Source organism: Phascolarctos cinereus, unplaced genomic scaffold, assembly GCF_003287225.1.
Source record: "Phascolarctos cinereus isolate Bilbo 61053 unplaced genomic scaffold, phaCin_HiC Scaffold_9;HRSCAF=440, whole genome shotgun sequence".
Lineage (NCBI taxonomy): Eukaryota > Metazoa > Chordata > Mammalia > Diprotodontia > Phascolarctidae > Phascolarctos > Phascolarctos cinereus.
Genome location: NW_027556402.1, coordinates 189,679,694 through 189,703,377, shown reverse-complemented (window position 1 = coordinate 189,703,377; position 23,684 = coordinate 189,679,694). Strand labels below are relative to the sequence as shown.

Here is a 23,684-nt window from a genome sequence, read left to right as displayed (position 1 = left end):
ATATGTACAGTTTGATTGCCCTTTGGGCATAGTTCCAAATTGCTCTTTAGAATGGTTAGGTCAGTTCACAACTCCACCAACAATGCATTAGTGTCCCAAATTTCTCATATCCTCTCCAACTTTATTATTTTCCTTTTTTGTCATATTAGCCAATCTGATAGGTGTGAAGTGGTACCACAGAGCTGTTTTAATTTACATTTCTCTAATCAAAAGTGATTTAGAGTACTTCTTCTTATGCCTATAGTTTTAATTTCATCTGAAAACTGCCTGTTCATATCTTTTGACCTTTTATCAGTTGGGGAGTGGCTTATATTCTTAGAAATTTGGCTCATTCTCTATATATTTGAGAGATAAGGCCTTTACCAGAGATACTTGCTGTAAAGATTGTTTCCCATCTTTCTGCTTTCCTTCTAATCTCAGTTGCATTAGTTTTGTTTGTACAGAAGCTTTGTAATTTAATATAATCAAACTCTGTTTTACATCTTGTAATGCTCTCTGTCTCTTGTTTGGTCAGGAGTTCTTCCTCATTCTTTTTTTGAGTAGAGTCAGCAAAGAGGATAAACAATCTTGTGCGAGTTTTCTGAATTCAACAAGACTTCTTGTGAAGGGTGGGGTATTTTTTAAGTGATCCTAACTCACTCCCCCAAACTGCCAGGAATTTTTTCTTGGTCTGGGCATTGGTGACGGTGATCCCTTCGTGCACTGACACCAGCAGAGTCCAGGCCCAGATGCACCAACTCATTTCTCTCAGCCTCCTCCCAAATGCCCAGAGCAATTCTGAAGGCAATCCATAATTCATGACCAGACTCTCCATCTGGTCCCTTAGCTCAGAAGGTCATTGCTTGGTTAGCAACTTTGCTTATTTTGATTGGATTAAAAATGACTCAGAGGCAGGATGACAGTGTTAGTTATGATGAACTATATTATAGGTAGCTCTCCTTTGCCTCTTTAACTGGGCTTTTCCCCTACTCCTCCCCCAATAAGCATATATTCCCTTCCAGGCAAGCTGGTCTCTTTATTATCATCTGCATGATATATGCTTGTTCTCTTCTGTCTGCTTTTGTTGACATTGATTCCCTAGATCTGAATACTTTCCTCTATCTCTTTTCTTGTCTAAATTCTATCTCCCCCGTCTTTTATTACTCCTTACCTCAATACTCCTAACCCACAAAAGCTCCTTCTCTCTCTTCTAATCTTCTGTAGCCCATGTTGTCTGTGCCTGTAGGAAGGAAGGAAGGAAGGAAGGAAGGAAGAAAGGAAGGAAGAAAGAAAGGAAAGAAGGAAGGAGAAAAAAGAAAGGAAGGGAAAAAGGAAGGAGGGAGAGGTGAGGAAGGATTCATTAAGTGCTTATTAAGTGCCAGGCATTGTGCTATATGCTTTATAAATATTACTTCATTTGATCTTCACAACTCTAAGAAGTAAGTGCTATTAGTTTCTCATTTTACAATTGAGCAGACTCATTTTACAATTGAGAGGCAAATAAAGGTTAAGTGACTTGGCCAGGGTCACACATCCAGTAAGTATATGAGGTGGAATTCAAACTCAGGTCTTAACTCCCACCTAGTTGCCTAAAAATTGCAAAGCATTTTATAAATATATAAATTAAATTAAATGAGAAAGAATGAAAACAAAAACAGGGGTAAATGGTGTAGCCTTAGCAATAAGGGTTACCTAGGCAATGCACTAGATAGAGCTCTGGGGTGGAGTCAGTAAGACCTGAGTTCAAATCTAGCCACAGATATCTACTACTTGTGTAACCCTGGGCAAGCCACTTAACTTTTGCCTTCCTCAGTTTCCTCAACTATAAAATAAGGATAATAACCTTTATGACAGGGTTGTTGTGGAGATCAAATGAGATAATATTTGTAATGTGCTTAGGACAGTGCCTGGAAGATAGTAGGCACTTAACAAGTGTCTGTCCCCTTCCTCACCCTGAGACTGACTTAAAGGACAATAAAATAGATGAAGAAACAGAGAATATTCTGAGGTGTGGAGAGGAGGTGTAGAAGCTCACAGTGATTGGCCTTAGTCAATTAGGTGAGGTAATTTGCTGAGAAAAGAGGACACAAAATGAAGTTTGATGTAGAGGGAAGAGAAGATTTACAACAACTATTGGGAGGTGATGATGAGTCCCTCAGAGAAAAAACACAAGGATTACTTCATCAGGGAAGGTCCAAAGGAGAGTAGATTACATGAATCTGCAGTACACCAAAAAATTTTGTGACTTCTCCAACGTTATTCATCAGCTCAGGAATAGGAGTTAAGAAGGCAAATTTGGGGTTACTAAGGATTGAGGATTAGGAGAACACAAATGGTCAAAGGACTAGATTATCCTTGTAATCATCCTCAACACTTTCATCTCCTTCACTACTTTCCCCATAGCAATCATTGCCAAGTCTTGTAAGTATCACAATATCTCCCACATCTGATCCCTTCTCTCCATTCACATGGCCACCCCATTATCAATTCTTCACCTCTCATCTAGACTAGGGCATTTGCCTCCTAATTGGTCTCTTTGCTTCGATTCTAGATCCTCTCCAATCTTTCCTACACACATCTGCCAAAATAATCTTCCTAAATCACAGTTTTGACCTTAATGTGCTTTTGCATAGGCTCTCCCCTATTCCTGAAACGTGCTTCATGCTCACCTCTGCTTCTTAGAACCCTTGGTTTCTTTCCAGGCTTATCTGAGCCTTAAGAATCCTTATCTGATCCCTCCAGTAATTAGTGTTCCCTCCCTCCTCCCCATTATTTTGCATTTAACTGTGTAAATTGTATCCCCTGGAAGAACATAAACTCCCCTAAGGCAAGGATTCTTTTAATGACCTTGTCTTGACATCTTCTGTGCCTAGCACAATACCTTGCAAATGATAGGTGCTCGATGAATGTTTATACATGTGCAAGGTAATAGATTAAGTTGGGCTATACATGCATATTAATAAATGCAATTCAAGTATAATGCAATGCATTTAGGGACAGCATTACCCATGGTGGCTTAAGGAAAGCTTCACATAGGAACTGGCTCTGAGGTGAACCTTGAGGGAAGTCAAGAATTTTAAGAAGAGAAGTTGAGGAGGGCATGCATTCTAGAAATGGGAGTAGTTCTTGCAAATACCAAAGTGGGAGACAGAGTGTTGAAATCAAGGAATGGGTAACCTAGTTTGACTGGAATGTAGAATAAATGAGCTTCCTCTTTTCTATTATTCCACATTTTCCCAATTCTAGATATCCTGCCCCAACACATTCTGTCTCAGTTACTCTGTTAAGTGAGGATAACAACACCAATGACAACGATATCACATCCCCTTTTTTTTATCCACAGTGTTCTGGGATCATAAGCTTTAAAGCTGGAAAGAAAATTGTCCAATTCCATTATTTTATGGAGTATGAGTTTTATGGAGTATGGTTAGTGCAACTCCTTTATTTTATAAGTGAAGAAATTGGGACCCAAATTGATTAAATGACTTTCTCAAGGTAATATATTAAGTAACAGAGTGGGAATAGAACCACAGTGGTCATCTGCAACATTGCAAGGGTTGGACTAGCTGAAAAAAAAAATCCCTTTATCACTAATTCAAAGTGAAGTGAACAGAACCAGGAAAACATTGCATACAGTAACAGCAACATAATGCAATGATCAACTATCATTGGCTTAACTCTTCTCAGCAATACAATGATCCAAGACATTCCAAAAGACTCAGGATGGTAAATGCTGTCTATTCCAGATAAAGAACTGGTGGAGTCTGAATGCAGATAGAAGCATACTATTTTTACTTTCTGTATTTTTGTATGTTTTTTTTCCTTTTGCAAACTAATATTTTTTACAGACTCTTCTCTCACAACATGACTAATATGGAAATAGGTTTTATGTGATTGCGTATATATAACCTATATCAAATTGCTTGTCATCTTAGGGAGAATCATGAGGGAAGGAGAAGACTTGGAACTCAAAATTTTATAGAAAATAAATGTTAAATATTGTCTTTATATGTAATTGGAAAAAATAAAACTATTAAAATAAAATTGGAAAATGATAATGATAAAGTTTCTGTATCTCTAAGGCTCTATGAGTCTGTGAATTTATATCACAGAGGATACTGAATCCACAGAAAAGTGTCTTAAATATAGAGAATATTCAGTGGTATTCCTTTGGGTTTATCCAGATATTGGAGACATTCTCTAGTAATTTCATCAAAAGCTTTGTTGTTGATCAACTGATTTTTGCCTTCAGGATTCTGAGATAATCTTTGTTATTTGTCTTCTAGACAAATAGGAGAAAACTTAATAGTTCCTGGTGGAGTGAAAACTATTGAGGCCAATGGGCGGATGGTTATCCCTGGAGGAATTGATGTCAACACATACTTACAGAAGCCCTACCAGGGAATGACCTCTGTTGATGACTTCTACCAAGGCACCAAAGCTGCACTGGCAGGTGGCACTACCATGATCAGTAAGTACTGATAAATCATTCCTTTGGTGGCTGGGTCTCTGAAGGTTCCTCATCTCTTAGCAATGTAATTAGGATTTGTAAAAGAGAAGTCAGAATCATATTTGATCAGTTATACTCTATACTACTGCACACAAATATTTACGGGGCAGCTATCACATAGAAATGTGTTAGCATGGAGGAGACATGGTGTTGTCAGCATGGAGGGGACACAAGAGTATATTTTAAAAAGTCCTGCTTTCATGTTTCATCTCAGGTTTCTTTTGTTGAAAGGCCATCTTTTATCTGGGATGATTAGGTTTAGCTTTGCAGGTTATGCTAGTTGAGGATGTGACTCAATCTCTGTTGCTTTTCAGAGCGTTATATTCCAGTCCCTTTTTTTGAATTCTCATCCATTGGGAATAGTTCTGGCCTATTCAAAATACTTTTCCTAGCTATTTGAAAACGTTTTCTTTTTATACATAGGTATGTAAAAATAAGCACATACATATGTATGCACACATGCACTTGTATGTATATTTGCATATATATGTATGTGTATACATAAATGCTATATATATGTTTTCTAAAAAAATTCAGGAGTTTAACTATGACATTTGTTTGTGATTTAAACTTGGGGTTTTCAACATACTTGGAATCTATGGATTCTATCAAAGTACTCTTTGCCCTCTGTATGCAATACTTTTTTTTTCATATATTACTTTCCTATATTTTTCCTGCACTGTGATTTATAGTTTATCTTTTTTTCTGGGAGACTTATGACTCAAATAATCTCTGCATATTTTATGTTCAAAATGATTTAATCTGGTTACATAGAACTCATGTATTTTAACAGTGTCATTGCTTTTTATGTAACACCTGTAAAATTTTATTCCACATCGATGTTCTTGCATTCTAAACATGGCATTCTGTTTCTCAGAGCTTCACCAGTTTTGCAATGATTTTGTTTTGTGTTTTCTGTATTACGAATTCTTATTTTTCAGTCATTTCAATCATATCCAACTCTTTTGACCTCATTTAGGGTTTTCTTGGCAAAGATACTGGAGTGGTTTACCATTTCCTCCTCCAGCTCAGTTTACAAATAAGAAAACTGAGACAAACAGGGTTAAGTGACTTGGCCAGGGTCACATAGCTCGTAAGTGTCTGAAGCATGATTTGAGCTCAGGAAGATGAGTTTTTCTGACTCCAGGCCCAGTGCTCCATCCACTGTGCCACCTAGCTGTCCCAATTAAATAAGTGCGAATTCTAATCTCTCTTAATTTCTTCTTTTAGTACTCTGTTTTCTGCCTTAAATTCTGATTTAGTTTCCTTTCTTCTTTTTCTTGTAGTTTTTCATTATATAATTTTTTCCCTTTTTGAACAATATTCAGAATTTCTTATTATTCTTCCAATGTTTCTGGATACACTATAGAATTTATTGTTTTGGTATTTATTTTCATTAAAAGTTTTCAGGTTGCTATCCATCATTGACTTATTTATTCATTGTGTTATATTCCTTTTTGACTTTCTTTTGGTTCTTTTCTCCATCTTTTTATGAATGTCACTGCTGATTTATGTGCTAAGCTTATACCTAACCTTTTGTTCTCAATCTCTGTGGTTTCCACACTTTATTTTCTGTTCCCAGTAGCTCCATATGGAACACATACCGTTTAGCTCCTTCTTCATCCATTAGCATCCGTTTTCATCTATCCAGACGTTCTCACTGTGAAGATGTGGACATTTAGTTGAATCTCTGCCTTGGAGAAACTTTATTATTAGACATTTTCCTCTGGGTTTATGCCCTCCCATTGCTCCAAGCAAGTCCTTTTTTCTCTGGATAACTTTGTAATTCTGGGTCTCTTTGGCTGCCAGTTTTCCACTGTGGGAATGGGTGGGTTCATTGTTCTGTCTTGACTGCCACTTCTGAAAGGTGACAGTATAGAAGCTACTGCATCAAAAACATGTGATATAGGCCTTTGCCCTTTTATCTGGGTACAGTTAGGGTTAATTTGATACATTACATGTTTTGTCATTCCATAAAGCTTTATTTGTGGCCAGGTCTTTCCTGTCTACTTTTCTTCATGTCTAGGGCTTTGTAAAAAAAAAAATGGTCACTAATTCTTTGGGAGCCTGTGATTGGTAAAATGTTAATGGTCAACTTGGGGAGAAGGTATTGGAGATCATCTGGCTACCTTAAATACGTAGCCATTGGTGTAATAATGTCTAGTACCCACTATGAGCCCAGTATTGATCCTGAGATACTCTAGGGGTCACACAGTTGAAGAGGTCTTCAAAAGGGGTAATCCAATGCCATGCCTTATATTTCCTCCAGTAATTGTTTTTTCCTTTCCACCATTCTGGGGCATATGTACAATTTGCCTTGCAAACCCCTACAATATCTTGAATGCTACTTAGCAGGCCTTAGACCTTTCCTAACATCAGACTTATGGTTTATCTAACTCATAGATAAACCCTCTTCACATGAGGTAACTAGAGATAATACAGCTTAGTCTCAGAGGGCTATCAGAAATAATAACCGTTTTGCATAATGTTAAATGAATACTACAATGGGATTTCCTGGCAGAAAGATGCCTTAGGCTATGATTTCATCAAAGACTCAGAGTCATAGAATGCAGAGGCCTATAGACTTGCAAAGCCTAGACTCTTAGAGCTAGAAGGGACCTTAGGACATTGAACCTGGAACATTAAAGTTAGAAATAAACTTAGATCATGGAAGACAGAATGTTAGAATTGAATTTTTAAAAAATAATAAAAGGATATAGAGCTAGAAGGTTAAATGGCTTTCCCACTTAAAAAAAAAGTCTACATATACATGAAAATATATGTAAAAAGTCAAACCTGGCCCAATGGAAAATTTTAGAGTAAATAAAATTAATCTGTTCCCTCTGCCCTTTATTTCAGTTTTCCTTCCTCCCTCACCCTCACCTGCCTTAGACCTTCTTACAATCATTCCCTTTCTCTTACCTGGGTGACAATAAGTAGTAACTAATTAATTGGATAATGCTTTCCTTGTGCAACAGTTTTTCTGGCAAGGCTTGGACTGGATACCTTATAAGGTGGCTCAAAGACCTTGGAAGTCATATTTCTTCCCAGTTTGGGAAGAGAGGAAGCTAATGCAAGATCAAGAATGGAGGGCAGGGGGCAGCTAGGTGTGCAGTGGATAGAACACCAGCCCTGAATTCAGGAGTACCTGAGTTCAAATCCGGCCTCAGATACATAACACTTACTAGCTGTGTGACCCTGGGCAAGTCATTTAACCCCATTGCCTAGCAAAAAAAAAAAAAAGAGTGGAGGGCAGACCTACAGGAAAATAGAAGGGGAAGGGGAGAAGAGAAGGGGGTGATACAAGGGAGTGCAGATTAGGGGAAGGGGTATTCGGAATGCACGCCATCTTGGGGTGGGGGAGGGGGCGGGGAGAAAATTTAGAACTCAAAATCTTGTGGAAGTGAATGTTGAAACTAAAAATAAATAAATTAATAACTGTTTAATATTTAAAAAAAAGAAACTTCAAAAAAAAAGAATAGAGGGCAGATTCTTCTCCCCTCCCCCACACTCCCTTCACACCTTGGACAAGAGAGAGAATTCACAGGGAGGAGGAAGAGGGCAGGGCTTCCCCCATACATGGAACAACAATCAGACCATGGCTGCAGTGGCCACATTGGTAGTCCCTTTCCTCAAACCCAGGTGAAAGGTAAAGGGGCAAGTGTCAAGGTATGTTGGAGTTTCTTGCACAGGTGGCTGGAATACTGAAGGGGAAAAAGGCAAGGAGGAATTGATGATCCTTACCACTGCTCCTTACTGTAGTTTAGATATGAGTAATTGGTACCTATTTCTAAGTAATAAACAACAGTGGCATGCCTTCTTTTGGTTTTGTTTTTGGTTTTTTTGCATTTTCTGCTTTTCCTTTGTTTATGACAGGAGGGTAAAGGACAGATGTAAGATCTACTTCGGGGAGAGTGACCTTTCCTAATTCAGGGTTTGCATCCCAAACCCCTGCTAGCCCATAGTTAGAGAATTTTCACTAATAGGGGCATAGTTGTAAGCTATTCATATTTCATAATTTAACTTCCAAGGGCAGAATTGTTAGGAAGTTGGGGCTTTTTAAAGTCTGCCTAATCAAACCATAAACCCAACATGGTGACCCCTAGTGTTACATACTTGGATATGTACTAGTATCCCCAGGAAATCAAACATTCTGTTCTAGTTAAAATGCCTGTCTTCAGAAGGTCCCTCATATGCAAAAGGAGAAGACTAATCGAATATTGGGTGGCTGGGTGAGGAATCAGGGTATTTTGGTGTTCTTCAAAGTGCGCCAACTTGGTGGTTGTTTGGCCTGCCTCTGCCAATGGCTCAGCTGTTTAATAATAATACAATAATTGTCATAAATAGGACAGCTTATATTTATATCATGCTTTTCAGTTTGATCCTCACTGTGATTCTGAGGTCAGTTGCATCTGTGTTTCTATTCTTCTTTTAAAGAAGAGGAAATTGAGTGACTTACCCACCTTCACAAAGCTAGTAGGAAGGGGAATTGACCAGAATCCAGGATTTCTTATATGAGTTATACTCAGTTCACAAGGAGATATCAACTGCCTAATCTCTCCATTTGAACCCCAGATATATAGGACCCTGTCACTGATCCAGTGTCAGAAATGAAATCTTGACATGAACTTGAGATTTTTCTGCCAATGCTGACTTGAAAGTAGTATGTCTGGTGCATTATGATTTAGCTTTGAATCGGAAGAGATTCTGTGAGAAAGAAGATTCATTCTACTATAATGAGAAAATTATGGAAGAAGAGATGGAAAGGAGCATAGAACACAAGATGCAGGATGTTAAAACCAGAAGAGACCTTAGAGATTGTCTAATCCGGGTTTTATTTGTTTATTTTTTTTAACCTTTTTGGTGTCATGGAGCCCTTTGGGAGAATGATGAAATCTATGGAAACCTTGGAATATTTGTAAATACACTAAATAAAGTACATAGGATTACAAAGGAAATTATTATATTGAAAACTAGTATGTAGACTTGGAGACTGAAATCATGTATATTCTAGAGACAGGTTAGCAAATATGGTCATTTGGAAGTGGTGATCACCATAAATGATATCTTTAATGTGATATGAAGATATCTGTGATTTCATTGGTGACAGTTATATTTGTTTCCTCCATTCATAATAGCAGGAAACGCTTAAATTTCAGTTAGAAGTTAATGAAAATTAAAATGTAATTTTTTTTTCCTATCCAAGTTCACGGACCCTCTGAAATCTGTCGGTGGACCCCAGGTTAATAACCACTGATATATCCCAGCCTTCTCATTTGATGGAAGAAGATATTTAGTCCCAAAGCTGGGGAATGAATTGTCTAAGATCAAGGAATGAACTCATGACAGAGTAACACACACAAGCCTTGGACTCCTGGCACAAGGCTCCTTCCACTTTAAGAACTGAGTGAAGGCAGGGAACATATCCAGATAGAGGCAAGACCTCCCTGTTCTTATTGCCTTTTGCAAGGGGATGGGCCTACTCAGCTAATCTTCCTAATAGCAAACCACTAGCTATAGCAACAAGGCCTAGCTTGTACTTCATGAATATTGATGTTGCCATTGCTTTCACCACCTGTTGGTAGGAAGGCTGCAAGGGAAAGGATTGAGACTGTTTTGCATACAGCCAAATAAGGGTGTGATTGAACTGAGTGAAGGGAGTAATTGCAATCCTTTTATATTTAATCATCTTAAGGAAAACTGTTGATCAGTATGTGGGTCTCTGTTTGTACACACAGTGCTTGCTTCGTGCTGTACTTTGTCTAAGTCAGCACAGCAAATATAGTGGCATGGAAAGCCCCCAAAATGGGGCTGTTGCAGTAAATACACATTAGGGAAGCCGTGATAGAAAAAGGAAATTTCAGTCTCTGAGAATTTTAGGTGTCCTGGGGATGCAAACCAGGATGTCAACTGGACATCTTGACTTCCAAGTCCGTTGGCTTATTTGAATATAATTGGTTTCATCTATTACTAAAAAGCTTTTGATAAAAGAGAAATATTTCAAGCATCTCACATGGGACTCTTGGGCTTTCTCTACTTGTGTTAATCATCAAAAGAGTTCATGTTCTCTCTCCTTCTATGTGATATCTTCCAGTTAAAAGTCCAGTAAAACATAATTTGCTTGACACTGGACATTAGTTTTGTCTTCTGACTCTAGGACTATAAAATAATTTTTTCATTGTATTGAAATGTGTTCTTTGTACTAAACAAAGTATATCAAAACTTTGTTTGGGGAAAGAAAAGAACCAGCGACAATTTCATGGTAGCTGCTTCTGTAGAGCTTTCTGTTCTGAAGGCTACTTGTTATTACATAAGATTTTATTAGAATTGGGCCTGGTTACATATACGTTTTTTCATTTCACCACTTATTTTATATTGGGGAAATCAGCCTTGGCAAATGAATTTTTCCTAGGTTTATGAGCCTTATTTAAAGCTGAAACAATTACTTCAACAGTCAGTCCTAACCATGGAAAACTAGTTGGAAACTGAAACATGATTATGTTGATTGCTGTTTCCTTAAGGTGAACGTTAGCCATGGTCTTTTAACTGTGGCATCTGATACTTTCAGACACACTAGATCTGACAGTGTAAAGGAAAGAGGTAGCAATCCTCAACCTATGAGTAGCTGCAGCTATGAGGTCACTTCTTCCCTGAACACTGCTCCCGGTACCACAGTCACACACAGAAAAAGTAACTTCTTCTCAGTCAGTAATTTAGTGTTGCAGAGAAGCCAGTCTCAACCCCATTAGGATTGATTGTGTTATTTCAGGGAAATGAAAAGTCTGTCTGTATCTATAGAGGCCCTACACTATTACTTCAGAAAGACACCTCATTTTGGCTCAGATGATATGGGCAGAAATAGTCTCTAGAGATGTTTATGTTGCTGTTGAAAGGAAAAAAAGGAAGGAAAAATGGGAGGCAAAGAAGAAAGGAGAAAGGAAGAAAGAAAATGGAAGGAAGGAAGAAAATGGCAACTAGGTGGTATAGTAGATAGAGCACTGGTGCTGGAGTAAGGAAGAGCTGAATTCAAATGTGGCCTTAGATACTTACTATCTGTGTGACCTTGGATGAATCACTTAACCTCTCTCTGCCTCACTTTCCTCATCTGTAAAATGGGGGTGCTGAGATTAAACAGAAATAATATTTGTATAGTACTTTTGCAAGCCTTAAAGCACTATATAAAAGCAGGATATTAGAATTATTTTTATTATTATTCAAATGATAGTCCCTTGACTATCTTCTTACCCAAAGAGAAACTAGATTGCTATAACATTTTAAAATTTAATTTTTTGTCAAAACTTTCTATTACCTTAATAGTTAATATAGTAAAAGCTCGTTAACTTGGAATAATGGTCCAAGAGAGGCAGTGAATCAATAATTATACTTACTGAAATGCCTGAATTAAAGAACATTTGTAAGAAACATGTCAGTTTGAATTAAATCAGTTACATATAAATAGAAGAACACTGTTCAAAAGCCAGTTTTGCCACTAACTTGCTATGCCATCTGGGACAAGTCCCTTTACTTCCCTGGGCCTTAGTTTCTTCTTTGTTGTGGTTCAGTTTCCATTGTTTCAGACTCTCCATGATCCAATTTGCGATTTTCTTGGCAGAGATACTGGAGCGGTTTGCCATATCCTTCTCCAGCTCATTTTACAGATGAGGAAACTGAGGCAAACAGTTAAGTGACTTGCCCTGGGTCACACAGCTAGTAAGTGTCTGAGGACAGATTTGAACTCAGGAAGATGAATCTTCCTGACTCCAGGCCCCCTTCTCTATCCACTGCGTCACCTAGTTACAAAATGAAAGATGAAGATTTGATGTAAGTTGGCTCCTTCCAGTTCTGACTTGGTGTGTTTTGAGAACTCTTCTGGCTCCAACATTAGATATTTTCTATTTCGATGTCCCTTTTTGCTCTAGCAGTTTATGATCTTACCCTACTGGGCACTGCCATTCATCACTGTCAAATGTATCATGTAGATTAAACTAAGATATGAAATATTAAGGGTAGAATGAGGTTGGTTCATTAAACAATTACGATTTCCAATTAAATGAAATCATGTTATTCTTACTCTAGAATTGCCAGGCAGCTGGTGGTACAGTGGGTGGAGCTCTGGGTCTGGAGTCAGGAAGTCCTGAGTTCAAATTAGGCCTCAGACACTTGCTAGTTGTGATAACACTGGGCAAGTCATTTAATCCCTGTTTACCTCAATTTCCTTAATCATAAAATGAGGATAATAGTAGCACCTACCTCAAAGGGTTGTGGTGAGGATCAAATAAGATGATGTCTGTGAAGAGCACTTCGCACAGTGCCCAGCACACAGTAGGTACTAGATAAATGCTCATCTTCCTCACTACTGTGTCCAAATTATATAAATTTTTATTAGTGGAGACCGTGTTTACTACAATGGTATCTCTCTACTAATAGTGAAATGGGCAGCTAGGTGGTGCAGTGGCTAGAATGCTAGCCCTGGAATCAGGAAGATTCATCTGGAGTTCAAATCTGGCCTCAGATACTTACTAGCTGTGTGACCCCAGGCAAGTCACTTGACCCTGTTTGTCTCAGTTTCCCCATCTGTAAGATGATCTGAAGAAGGAAATGGCAAATTTAATCCCAAAATGAGGTCACAAAGAGTTGGACATGACTGAGCTGAACTAATAATGAAAAGCAAATAGCTTTAAAAAGAAAAGAAAAGATCAATTCAGTTCCCCAGAATGTCTTGTTTTGATTCATTTAATTAAACATTTTTAATCCCTCTTTAAGGTGAGGTCACGGATACCATTGACAAACCTTCACTACTCTGTAAACCCTGGCCAGCAATTTGGAAGCCAGCTGTTTTTTTCGTCATCAGCATGGGGTGAAGGTGTGGGTATGGGGGCCTGACTACTTTTTGGTAGATGCAGAATTTATTGCAATGAGAGGTTTCATCCTGTCATTTTTATCATGACTTCCTACCACTAAGTACCTGTGACGGTGATGTTCTTGGACATTTTCATTAAATCTTACACATCCTCCAAAGTGGCAGTGGTCGGGAAGGGAGTGAAGGAGAAAAGATCACATTTTATGGCTAGAAGAAACATTCAGCCTTGTGGAAAAGCTAAGGGATGTTTGCAATTACAGAGGTAAAGGAATAAAACCTTAAAGGGATACTCATAGCAGGCTACTAAGCTGATCAATATTTACTGATTGCCTATTCTTTGAAAGGCACTAAAGCTTATAAAAGAATTCAGTTGAATCCAATAAATATCATTGAAGGCTTGAATGATGCGGTGTGCTATACTAAACACTGGGTATGATCGATAATAAGTATAACCAAGACAATCCCCATCTTCCAGGAGCACGTCGGCTATTAAGGGAAATATGATATGAATAAATAGTGTAATAAAGTAGGAAAAAAGCAAATGCCTAAAACAAGAACAGGCAGGCATTTAGATGTGTTTGAGGTGAGAGAGAACCTTTCTGACTGGAGGGGAATCAGGGAACGATTCATGGAAGGAACAGCATTGGATTTGAACTTTATCTACTACTGTCAGCTAAATAAGGGCAGCTAGGTAGCACAGTGGGTAGAGCACTGGACTTGGAGTCAAGAAGACTCATCTTCATGAGTTCAAATCCCATCTCAGACATTTACTACCTGTGTGACCCTGAGCAAGTCACTTAGCCCTGTTTGCCTCAGTTCCTCATCCATAAAAATGAACTGAGAAGGAAATGGCAACCTACTCTAGTATCTTCGCCAAGAAAGCCCTGAATGGAGTCACAAAGAATCAGACATGACTGAGCAACTTTGGGTGAATATGGGTATATTTATCGTGTTCTTTATCACTATCATAAAATAATTCCACTGTGGCATTAATACTGCCTAGGGAATGTGTATGTGTGTGTGTGTGTGTGTGTGTGTGTGTAAAACATGATTCTCTCAAAAAGGGAGTGGAAGCACATGAATTTTTATGGGAAATTTATAGCTTCATCCATAAAAATGATTTATACAAATTGAGAATATGATTTTTAAAACCATAACCCCAGGGTTGCAGATTCACATGCATTCTTTCAAAGGCAATGAAGAAATTTGTTTTGCTTTGCTATACATATTTGTTACACAGATTTTTTTTTCCTTTTCTCCAGTAGAGTAAAAGGTAGAAGGGAAAGAAAATAGATTTTTTCTTAATTCAAAAAAATAAAATTTAATTTAAAAAAAAACAATTTGAGGGGCCATTTCCCTTCCCATCTTCCTTCCCTTCCCTTTTTATTAGAGAGATATCTCTAAGGACAAGGAGGGTTTTCTGGTTCTCTACAGAAAGTTGGCCTAGGTAACTATCTTTCATTTATCCAGTCTTATCAAAGAAATAATATCTCATGGTTGATGGTGGGGGCCTGAGGCTTTTCCAAAAAGGCATTTTTTTAGACTGGTATTTTTTCTTGCCATCTTACCCTCCCGTACATATTCCATTAATTCCCCTCCTTACCTTGACCAGCATAACATAGGTTAAGGGATGATAACTGTTACATGAATAGAATAAATAACAAGAACTGTAAGAATTCAAAAGAAGGAAAGGTCCCTGAGGACGGGTGTGGTCAGACAGGAAAGTCTTCTTGGATAAAGTAGGTAATAGATCTTGAAGGATAAGTAGTATTTGTAGGGCAGAGTGTTTCAATTCAATGTAATGAGCACAGGTTTGGTGGAAGGAATGCCCAATTTCTGCAGTGAGCCAACCAGCCTGGCTGGTTAGGGTGGTAGGCCGAGGAGTGAACAAAAGTAGAAAAGTAAGTGGAAGCCAGAATATAGAGGCCAGAAAATACCAGGTTCAGGGATTTCGAATATATCTATGCTCCATTTCACAGCTAAACTCCAAGGAAAAAAAAACTATGTTTGGTGCTTTGCATTCTTACTTTTCACTCACTTCCCAGTTGTTTAGAAATCTGGTTTATGACTCCACCAATAAAATGAAATGGTTTCTCTGAGGCTACCCAGGATCTCTTAATTATTAAATATGATGTTCTTTTCCCAATGCTCAGCCTTCTCCTCTCTGTAGATTTTGATCCCTCTTATTACCCTTTCCTCCTGGAAATCTCTCCCTCAGCTTTCATGATGCTCCATACTTTCTCCTGGTTTTCTTCCAGCCTGACTGACCGCTCTTTTCCATCTCCTTTGCTCAATGATCTATCATCCCCCCTAACCATGGGTGTCCCCCAAAGCTCTCACCTGGGATGTCTCCATTCATATGCACATATGCACATGTGTGTGTATCTATATCTATATAGATACATAGATATAGATATGCTGATATACACACACATACATATTTTCTTATTTTCTTTCCCACAATGGAGTGGAAAATGGTAGGGAAAGAAAACAAATTAACTTTCTCTTAATTAGAAAAATAAAATTTAATTTATAAAGGCAATTTGGAGGTTAGGTGTGTGTTTCCTTCCCCCTTTCACTTTGTCGACAAATAAAGGTGATGATCTCCTTTGCATTGGTGATCTCATCAGTTCTCAAGATTTTAGTTATCATCTTTATGTAGATGTCTACCAGATTTACATATCCTGCCCTAATTTGTTTCCTGAACTCCACTCTGCATTATCATCTCTACCTGGATTGCCTGTATGCTTCTAAAATCCAACCAGTCCAGAACCATATTTATCATCTTCCCCACTAAACCCATCCCTCTTCCAAACTTCCCTATTGCTGTTGAGGGTACCATCATCCATTCACTCCCCCAGATTCATATTCTGACAGTGATCTGACTGCTTTCTCTTCCTCACACTTCCATGTCCAGTCATTTTTGAAGTCTTATCAATCCTAACCCCATTTATTGCATCCATTCTTCTGTCTCTATTCACATGGCCACCATCATATTTCAGGCCCTCATCTTATCTAATTTGGACTACTCCAATAGCCTCCTAATTGGTCTCCCTGTTTCCAGATATCCCTTCATCTAATCTATTCTATAGGCAGTTATGAAAATAATTTCCCCAAGTCATAAGGATGACCATATCACTTTGTACTTCAAAATATTCAGGTGCTTACTGGTGTCAGTAAAATAAAATGTGAACTCCTCAGCCTGTTTTTGAAAGTATTTTACACTCTTGTTCCAGCCTCCCCTTCAGACATTTCACATTGCTCCCTATGAGCACAACATGTACCAGCTAACCAGAATTTCTTACTGTTCCTTGAACTTAACATTCTTCCTCCCCCTTACCTGTGTGTCTGTATGCATGCTGGCCCCCATGCCCAACTACTTCTTTACCTGTTGGGCCTCTTAGAAAACTTCACTTCCTGTAAGGTTCATCTCAGGTGCCAGCCTCTATGGGGCATCTTTCCTGACTACCTAAGTAGTTAATGCTCCTCCTTCCTCAAATAATATTGGGTTAAAATAAAAATATATTTCAATACATATATATGCTTATATATCATTACATATATGATATATAAGTGGTTTATACATAAACCACTTAGTGGTTTATTAAGCATTCCCTAGGGGGGCAGCTAAGTGGCACACTGGAGAGAGTGTTGGGCCTGGAGCTAGGAAGACTTATCTTCCTAAGTTCAAATGTGGCCTGAGACACTTACTAGCTGTGTGACCCTGGGCAAGTCACTTAAGTCTGTTTGCTTCAGTTTCCTCAGTTTCTATAAAATGAGTGTCTTTGCCAAGAAAACTCCAAACAGGGTTATGAAGAGTTAGACAGGACAACGACAACAAGTATTCCCAATAAAAATGTAAGTGGCTTGAGGGCAAGGATTTATTATTGCTGTTGTTTGTTTTTTCTTTCTATTTCCAGTGACTTATTTTGTGCTTTGAAAATAATAGTTAATAAATATTTGCTGAACTGAGAAAGAAAGTGAATTGCAGGAGGTTGGAAGAGAATCAATACAAGCAGTGAGAAGATCATGATTATGGTATGGGGAATGGCTACAGAATAACAAGATGGGCCGGACTGAGGGAAAATGTTTGGTGGAATCTCACAGAATAGTTACGGGACGGAGCAACTGGGCAGCTTCCTCCTTGGTAAAATGTGCGGTTTAGACTAGGTCATTGATAAAGACTCTTCTGGTTCTAATGTTCTGTGATAGGATTTCATAGGAAGGGTAGGGCCAGATTATATAGCACCTTGAATGACCAGATGAGGAGTTTGGACTTTATCTTCTAGTCAATGGGGAGCCGTGGAAGGTGTTTGAGTACAGGAGTGACATGATTGAAAGAATAATGTAGTAGCATGTGCAAGATGAATTGGGAGCGGGATGTAGAAAGCTAGAGTTCCTGAGAACACTTAGCCAGGAAGCTGCTGAAGTAATATGCAGAAAGAAATGGGAGCTTGCACTAGGGAGATAGAGTTGCTAAAAAGAGAATTTTTGTTCATGGGGGAACAGTTTTGGGCTTTTTTGAGGGAAAACTTTTTGATTCCTTTATCTTCTTATTGGGTTGTTTCAGTTGTGTCCAACTCTTCATGACCCTGTTTTGGAGTTTTCTTTTGCCATTTCCTTCTCCATCTCATTTACAGATGAGAAACTGAGGCAAAAGGAGTAAAGTGACTTGCCCAGGTTCACACAGCTAGTAAGTGTCTGAGGCCAGATTTGATCTCATGAAGATGAGTTTTCCTGATTCTAAAGCCAGTGCTCTACCCAATGCACTATGATTAGCGGTCCCCCTTACCACCCCCTACACTAAATATTCTGTATCCTGGATTGGCTTTGACCATGCACTTCTTTTTCTCTTCTAGTTGACCACGTCCTCCCTGAGCCTGGTGCCAGTTTACTTGCCACCTTTGAAAAGTGGCATGAGGCTGCTGACACCAAATCCTGCTGTGATTACTCTCTCCATGTGGACATTACCAGATGGTATGATGGGATCCGAGAAGAGCTGGATATGCTGGTCCAAGACAAAGGTCAGTAATCAACAAGGAATGGTCTGTTTTAACTGTGTGAGCTTGGAGGAGACATCCATAACTTACTGCATGTCTTGGGGCCTAGTGCAATTATATTAACGAGTCCTTTTTTAAAAATTAATTTATTTTTAGTTTTCAATATTCACTTTTATAAGATTTTTAATTCCAAATTTTCCCTGTCCCTCCCCCACCAAGACGGTATACAATCTGATATAGGTTGTACATGTACAATCATATTAAATATATTTCCACATTAGCCATGTTGTGAAAGAAGAATCAGAACAAAAGAGAAAAACCACAAGAAAGAAAAAGAGAAAATAGTATGCTTTGATCTGTATTCAGACTCCATAGTTCTTTCTCTAGATGTGAACAGCATTTTCCATCATGAGTCCCTTGGAATTGTCTTAGATCATTGCATTGCTGAGAAGAGCTAAGTCTATCAAAGTTAGTCATTGCATAGTGTTGTTGTTAGTGTGTACAATGTTCTCCTGGTTCTAACAAGCCCTATATACCCAGCTGTATGACAGGCAATGTGGTTTGTACAGAGAAAAGAAAATAGGAAAGACCCATGGGCTATGAGTTAGAATGTCTGTGCTACAATCTTGGTTCTGCTATTTACTTCCTGTGTGACCTTGGGTAAGTAACTTTCCTCTCTAATCCTCAGTTTCCTTATTGATACAATCAGGGATAGATAGATGAGATGTCTTGTAAGATCCACTCTAGGTCTTACAGTCTATATGTGTGGGCATATATATTATATACATATGTGTATGTATGTGTGTGTGTATATATATATATATATATATATATATATATATACACACACACATACATATATATACATATATACACACACACACACACATACATGTGCATATAAGCGTATATACAATGTGTGTATATATGTCTGTGTGCATATATTTGTATATATAATAACGGACTATAAGATCTAGAATGGGCTTATATATACCTCTATGCACATACACACACACACACACACACACACACATACACATGCATTGTTGTTGTTACTGTTCAGTTGTTCAATCGTGTCTGATTCTTTGTGACCCCCATGAACCATAGACATACCAATTCTTGGCAAAGATACTGGAGTGGTTTGCCATTTCCTTCTCCAGCTCATTTTGTAGACAAAGAAAGTGAGGCAAACTGGGTTAAGTGACTTGTCCAGAGTCACACAGCTAATAAATGCCTGGGGCTGGATTTTAACTCTGGTCTTTCTAACTCCAAGCCCAGTGATCTATCCATGTGCCACTTAGCTGCCTCATATATATGCACAAATACATATAAATATGCCAACAAGGTAGCCTTTTGTGGACCCGAACAAAAGATGTGAGTCATTGCTAATGAAATGGGTCACTTTGGCAGGAAGTTGCAGTAGGGACTTCCACAAGAACATGTTTCATCTGTTTACAACAGAATATACATATTTCTTTAGGGAAAGCTAACTAGGGGTCCATCAGGATGATGGCCAGTTAATATAGCATGGTCAGGGATTTTGACTTCAATCAGAGAAACATAGTAAGTCAGCCTGATGCCTCAGATGTTCTGACAGTGGTATTCCCTCTTGTCTCTTAATTGGAAAAATCAGTCTATTAAAGACCCCTGGGGAATGTTCTTTTGAGAGGCAACTGTGTCTTAGTGGAAAAAAGCATTGAACTGGGCATTCTATATATATTCTATCCCTGGCTTTGGTTCATTGTGTAAGCTTGGCAAAGCCACTTTATTTTTCAAAGCCTCTGTTTTCTTATTTGAAAAATATAATTGGAGTTTAACAAAATAAATAAAAATATAGTTATTATTGTTCAGTCATTTCAGTCGTGTCCAGCTTTTCGTGATCCCATTTGGGGTTTTCTTGGCAGAGATACTGGAGTGGTTTGCCATTTCCTTCTCCAGTTCATTTTACAGATGAGGAAACAAAGGCAAACAGGGTTAAGTGACTTGCCCTGGGTCACATAGCTAGTAAATGTCTGAGACCAGGTTTGAATTCAGGAAACTGAGTTTTCCTGACTCCAGGCCTGGTGCTCTATCCACTGTGCCATCTAATTTACACACACACACACACACACACACACACACACACACACACACACACACACGCATATGTATATGCATATGTATATGCACACACATCTGTATACATGTTATATATACATATTCATATATATGTGTATATGTATGTGTGTGTATATTTATATATATATACATATATGTATATGTATATATATATATATATATATATATATATATATATATAGAGAGAGAGAGAGAGAGAGAGAGAGAGAGAGAGAGAGAGAGAGAGAAAGAATACCAAGGATTATGTTAATTTGTGGATTTCTAAGTCAATATGCTGCTGGTAGGAATCCATTTCTATTTTAGTTTATATTGTTGGTCTAGATGACCTCTTAGGACTTTTTCTGTTCCATCTTTTTGTGTCCTATGTTCTACAGACCCATGCAGCTCTGACATTCTTTGTACTCACGTCCTTTCTGGCTGCCACATTCTGTGTTCTAAGATTTGTTGGAAAGAACACTTGAATTTCAGGCAGATGAGCTGGGTCTGAATTCCAGTTCTGCTTAACTACCTGAGTGACCTTGGACAAATTCCTTCCACTCCCTAAGTCTTAGTTTGGACTGGATAGTCTTTAAGGTTATTTTCAGGTCAGGCATTGAGTGGACTACAAGGTCCTGAATATCAATGACATTTAGTTGAGAGATCTAGCTAGCATATTGAATGACAGAGTCAGGATTTACCTTCCTCCCTCCAATCCTGACTGCTGTTGAAGGAAATTAAGGTTAAGGTCCTGCTCCACTTGGGCCCTCAAACCTATTCTCAGTGGTGGTGTGCCAGGCCCCTCTAAGACCCCTACCCAGTAGAACAGACATGGCTGCTCATACCTCTTAGATGAGCAGGGAGACGCCATCTATAATCCTTACAATAAGATGGAGAATGAGCAGTTCTTACCATCTGTCCTGACACTGCATCCCAAGATCCTCTTACTATCTGATACTGATACTAAGATCTGATGCTTACTATCTATCCTGCTGCTATGCCTTTAGACCTTCAGGTGCTGGCATCTGATGTACTGTGCTATGCTGCATTTCTCGGTCTATCTATCCTCCCCGAAGCTAAGCCCTCCTGTCTAGATAGATGGATAGACAGATAGATAGGTAGATAGATAGTCTCTCTCACTTGTAGTGTGAGCTCCTTGAGAGTAGGACTGGCTTTCTTTTTAAGTCTGTCCCTAGAACTTAGCACAGTGCTTGGCACATATAAGTGTTCAGTAAATACTCTGACAATTCTTTGTCCAAACGGATCTCAACAGGCTAGAACAATGGGTCAAATCCAATAATATGAAATTCAGTGGGGATAAATGTCAAGTGAAATAACTGAACTAAAAAAATCAAGTTCACATATATAGAATGAAGGAGGCATAGCTAAAGAACAGTTTGCGTGGGGAAAAAAACTAGGAGAGATTGATGGGATGTGATGGAGAGAAGTAATCCTCCTATTGGACCCTGCTCTGGTCAGATCACATTGGAAACTTTGGGTTCAGTTCAGGTCACTGCATTTTAGGAAGGATGACAGTGATACTGAGCTGCTATATAAGGATCAGTTGAAGGAACTGGGCAAGTTCAGCCCAGAGAAGATTTAGGATAGACATGACTGACTTTAAAGAACTCTCTTGGGGGGGCAGTGCAGGATGGGAATGAGAAGGAATGGACTTGTTGTACTTGACCCAAGAGAACAAATGTGGGAACCATTGGGTAGAAATTACAAAAAGGAAAATGTCCCAACATAAGGGGGAAAATCCTGATTAAATTGATCTAATAGTGGTATTTCTTGCTTGGAGAAGTAGTAAGTTTTCTCCTCTATTTCAGGTCAGTAAGCAGGAACTGACTGTTCTTACCTCCCTGAGGGCAAGGACTATCTTTTACCTCTTTTAGTGTCCCCAGGTCTTAGCATAATTCTGGCACATAGTCGGCATCTAATAAATGTCTGTTGATTGATCAATAGAGTAAATTCATATTCAGGAACTGATTAGACTAGGTAGTGTCTGAAGTCCCTTTCAACTCTGACATTCTGCAGCTCTAGCCTTCTATTCTAGACCTGAAAAGGTTAATGCTGGCAGGGAGCTCCTTTCAGATTTCTGGAGCTGAAGAGAATAGTAGCAATTTTATTAAGTTTAAAAGGAATTGATCTGGAGCCTGATAATTTTTACAGGCAGCTTAAGTGGATGTCTTGTCTCCCTTTGATAGGATGTTTCAATATCTGTCCTTCCTGGGGGCTACTTCAAGGTTTCAGATTGGATTGGTTCCAAATGAAGTATAATTCCTTAAGGACGGATTGTAATGGATATAAACTGAAAGGCTTTTCCTTCATTTCCCTATCCCCAGAAGGGGTGTCTGTCTATCTATAAATCTTTATGGTCATTCCTGCTGCCTTGGCAAATCATAGTAATTTTGGCGGGGAGGGACTGAAAAGAAGCTTAGAGATCAATTAACCAGCCCTGGTTTCTTTCAGAGTAAGAAATTGAGGCAATGGATGTAAGTAACTTGCTCAAAAACACATTCCTAATGTCAGAGAATGAACTTGAACTCAGGTTTCCTGACTCACAGGCCAGAGCTCTTCCCACGATATCATACTGCAATTCTGTAGCTCACTGGGCTTGGTCTTCTGTCTCCATCAGTTGCAGGGAACTTAGGACATGCACCACTTTTAAACCATTACATGAAACTCCCCTTGGTTGATCTAACAGCTGGCCGGCATTCAGGAAATGAGACAAGCAATCTGTGTAAGGGAGAGGGGTTGGCCAAGGACCAATCCTATATTTAGAAGCTTGGAAGGTTATTCCCGGAGTGGAGGAAACCTCTGGAGTGGGTGCATATGCTTAGTGAGGAAGATCGATTTGGCATAAATGAATTGCTACTAACTCAAGCGTGACTGACGATAGGAGGCCATAAAGCTCACAGCCAATGCCATTCAATTTACCAGGCTTCTTTGTGTAATGCTCTTGGTGACTGTATTCAGTTGGCTCAATTTGTGCATTTCTAGGTAAGTAAAGTCCACTGCTTGCTGTGCATGCTCTGGTATGATGCAATATTAGCAGTCCCCTGGAGAGCTCTCAATATTAATCAAATATATGGGAAGAGAGGTGGCCTGAAACTGGGAAAAGAAGAGTGGAGCTATCAGTAGAGAACCTGGGTTCAAGCCCCAGTTTTTGCTGCTCACCACTCTATGGCTTTGGACTTACCACTTGGTCTCTGGCCTCAGTTTCCTATCTGTCATGTCA

General features: G+C 38.8%; 1 protein-coding gene across 1 annotated transcript in view; it reads left to right on the top strand.

The window, feature by feature from the left end:
* The window catches only part of CRMP1 (collapsin response mediator protein 1), an 80,131-nt gene that overhangs the window by 35,004 nt on the left and 21,443 nt on the right, over window positions 1-23,684 (top strand). The window contains 2 exon segments of the mRNA XM_020992296.2: window positions 4,266-4,450; window positions 18,209-18,373. Coding sequence (XP_020847955.1) covers window positions 4,266-4,450; window positions 18,209-18,373 — 350 coding nt within the window.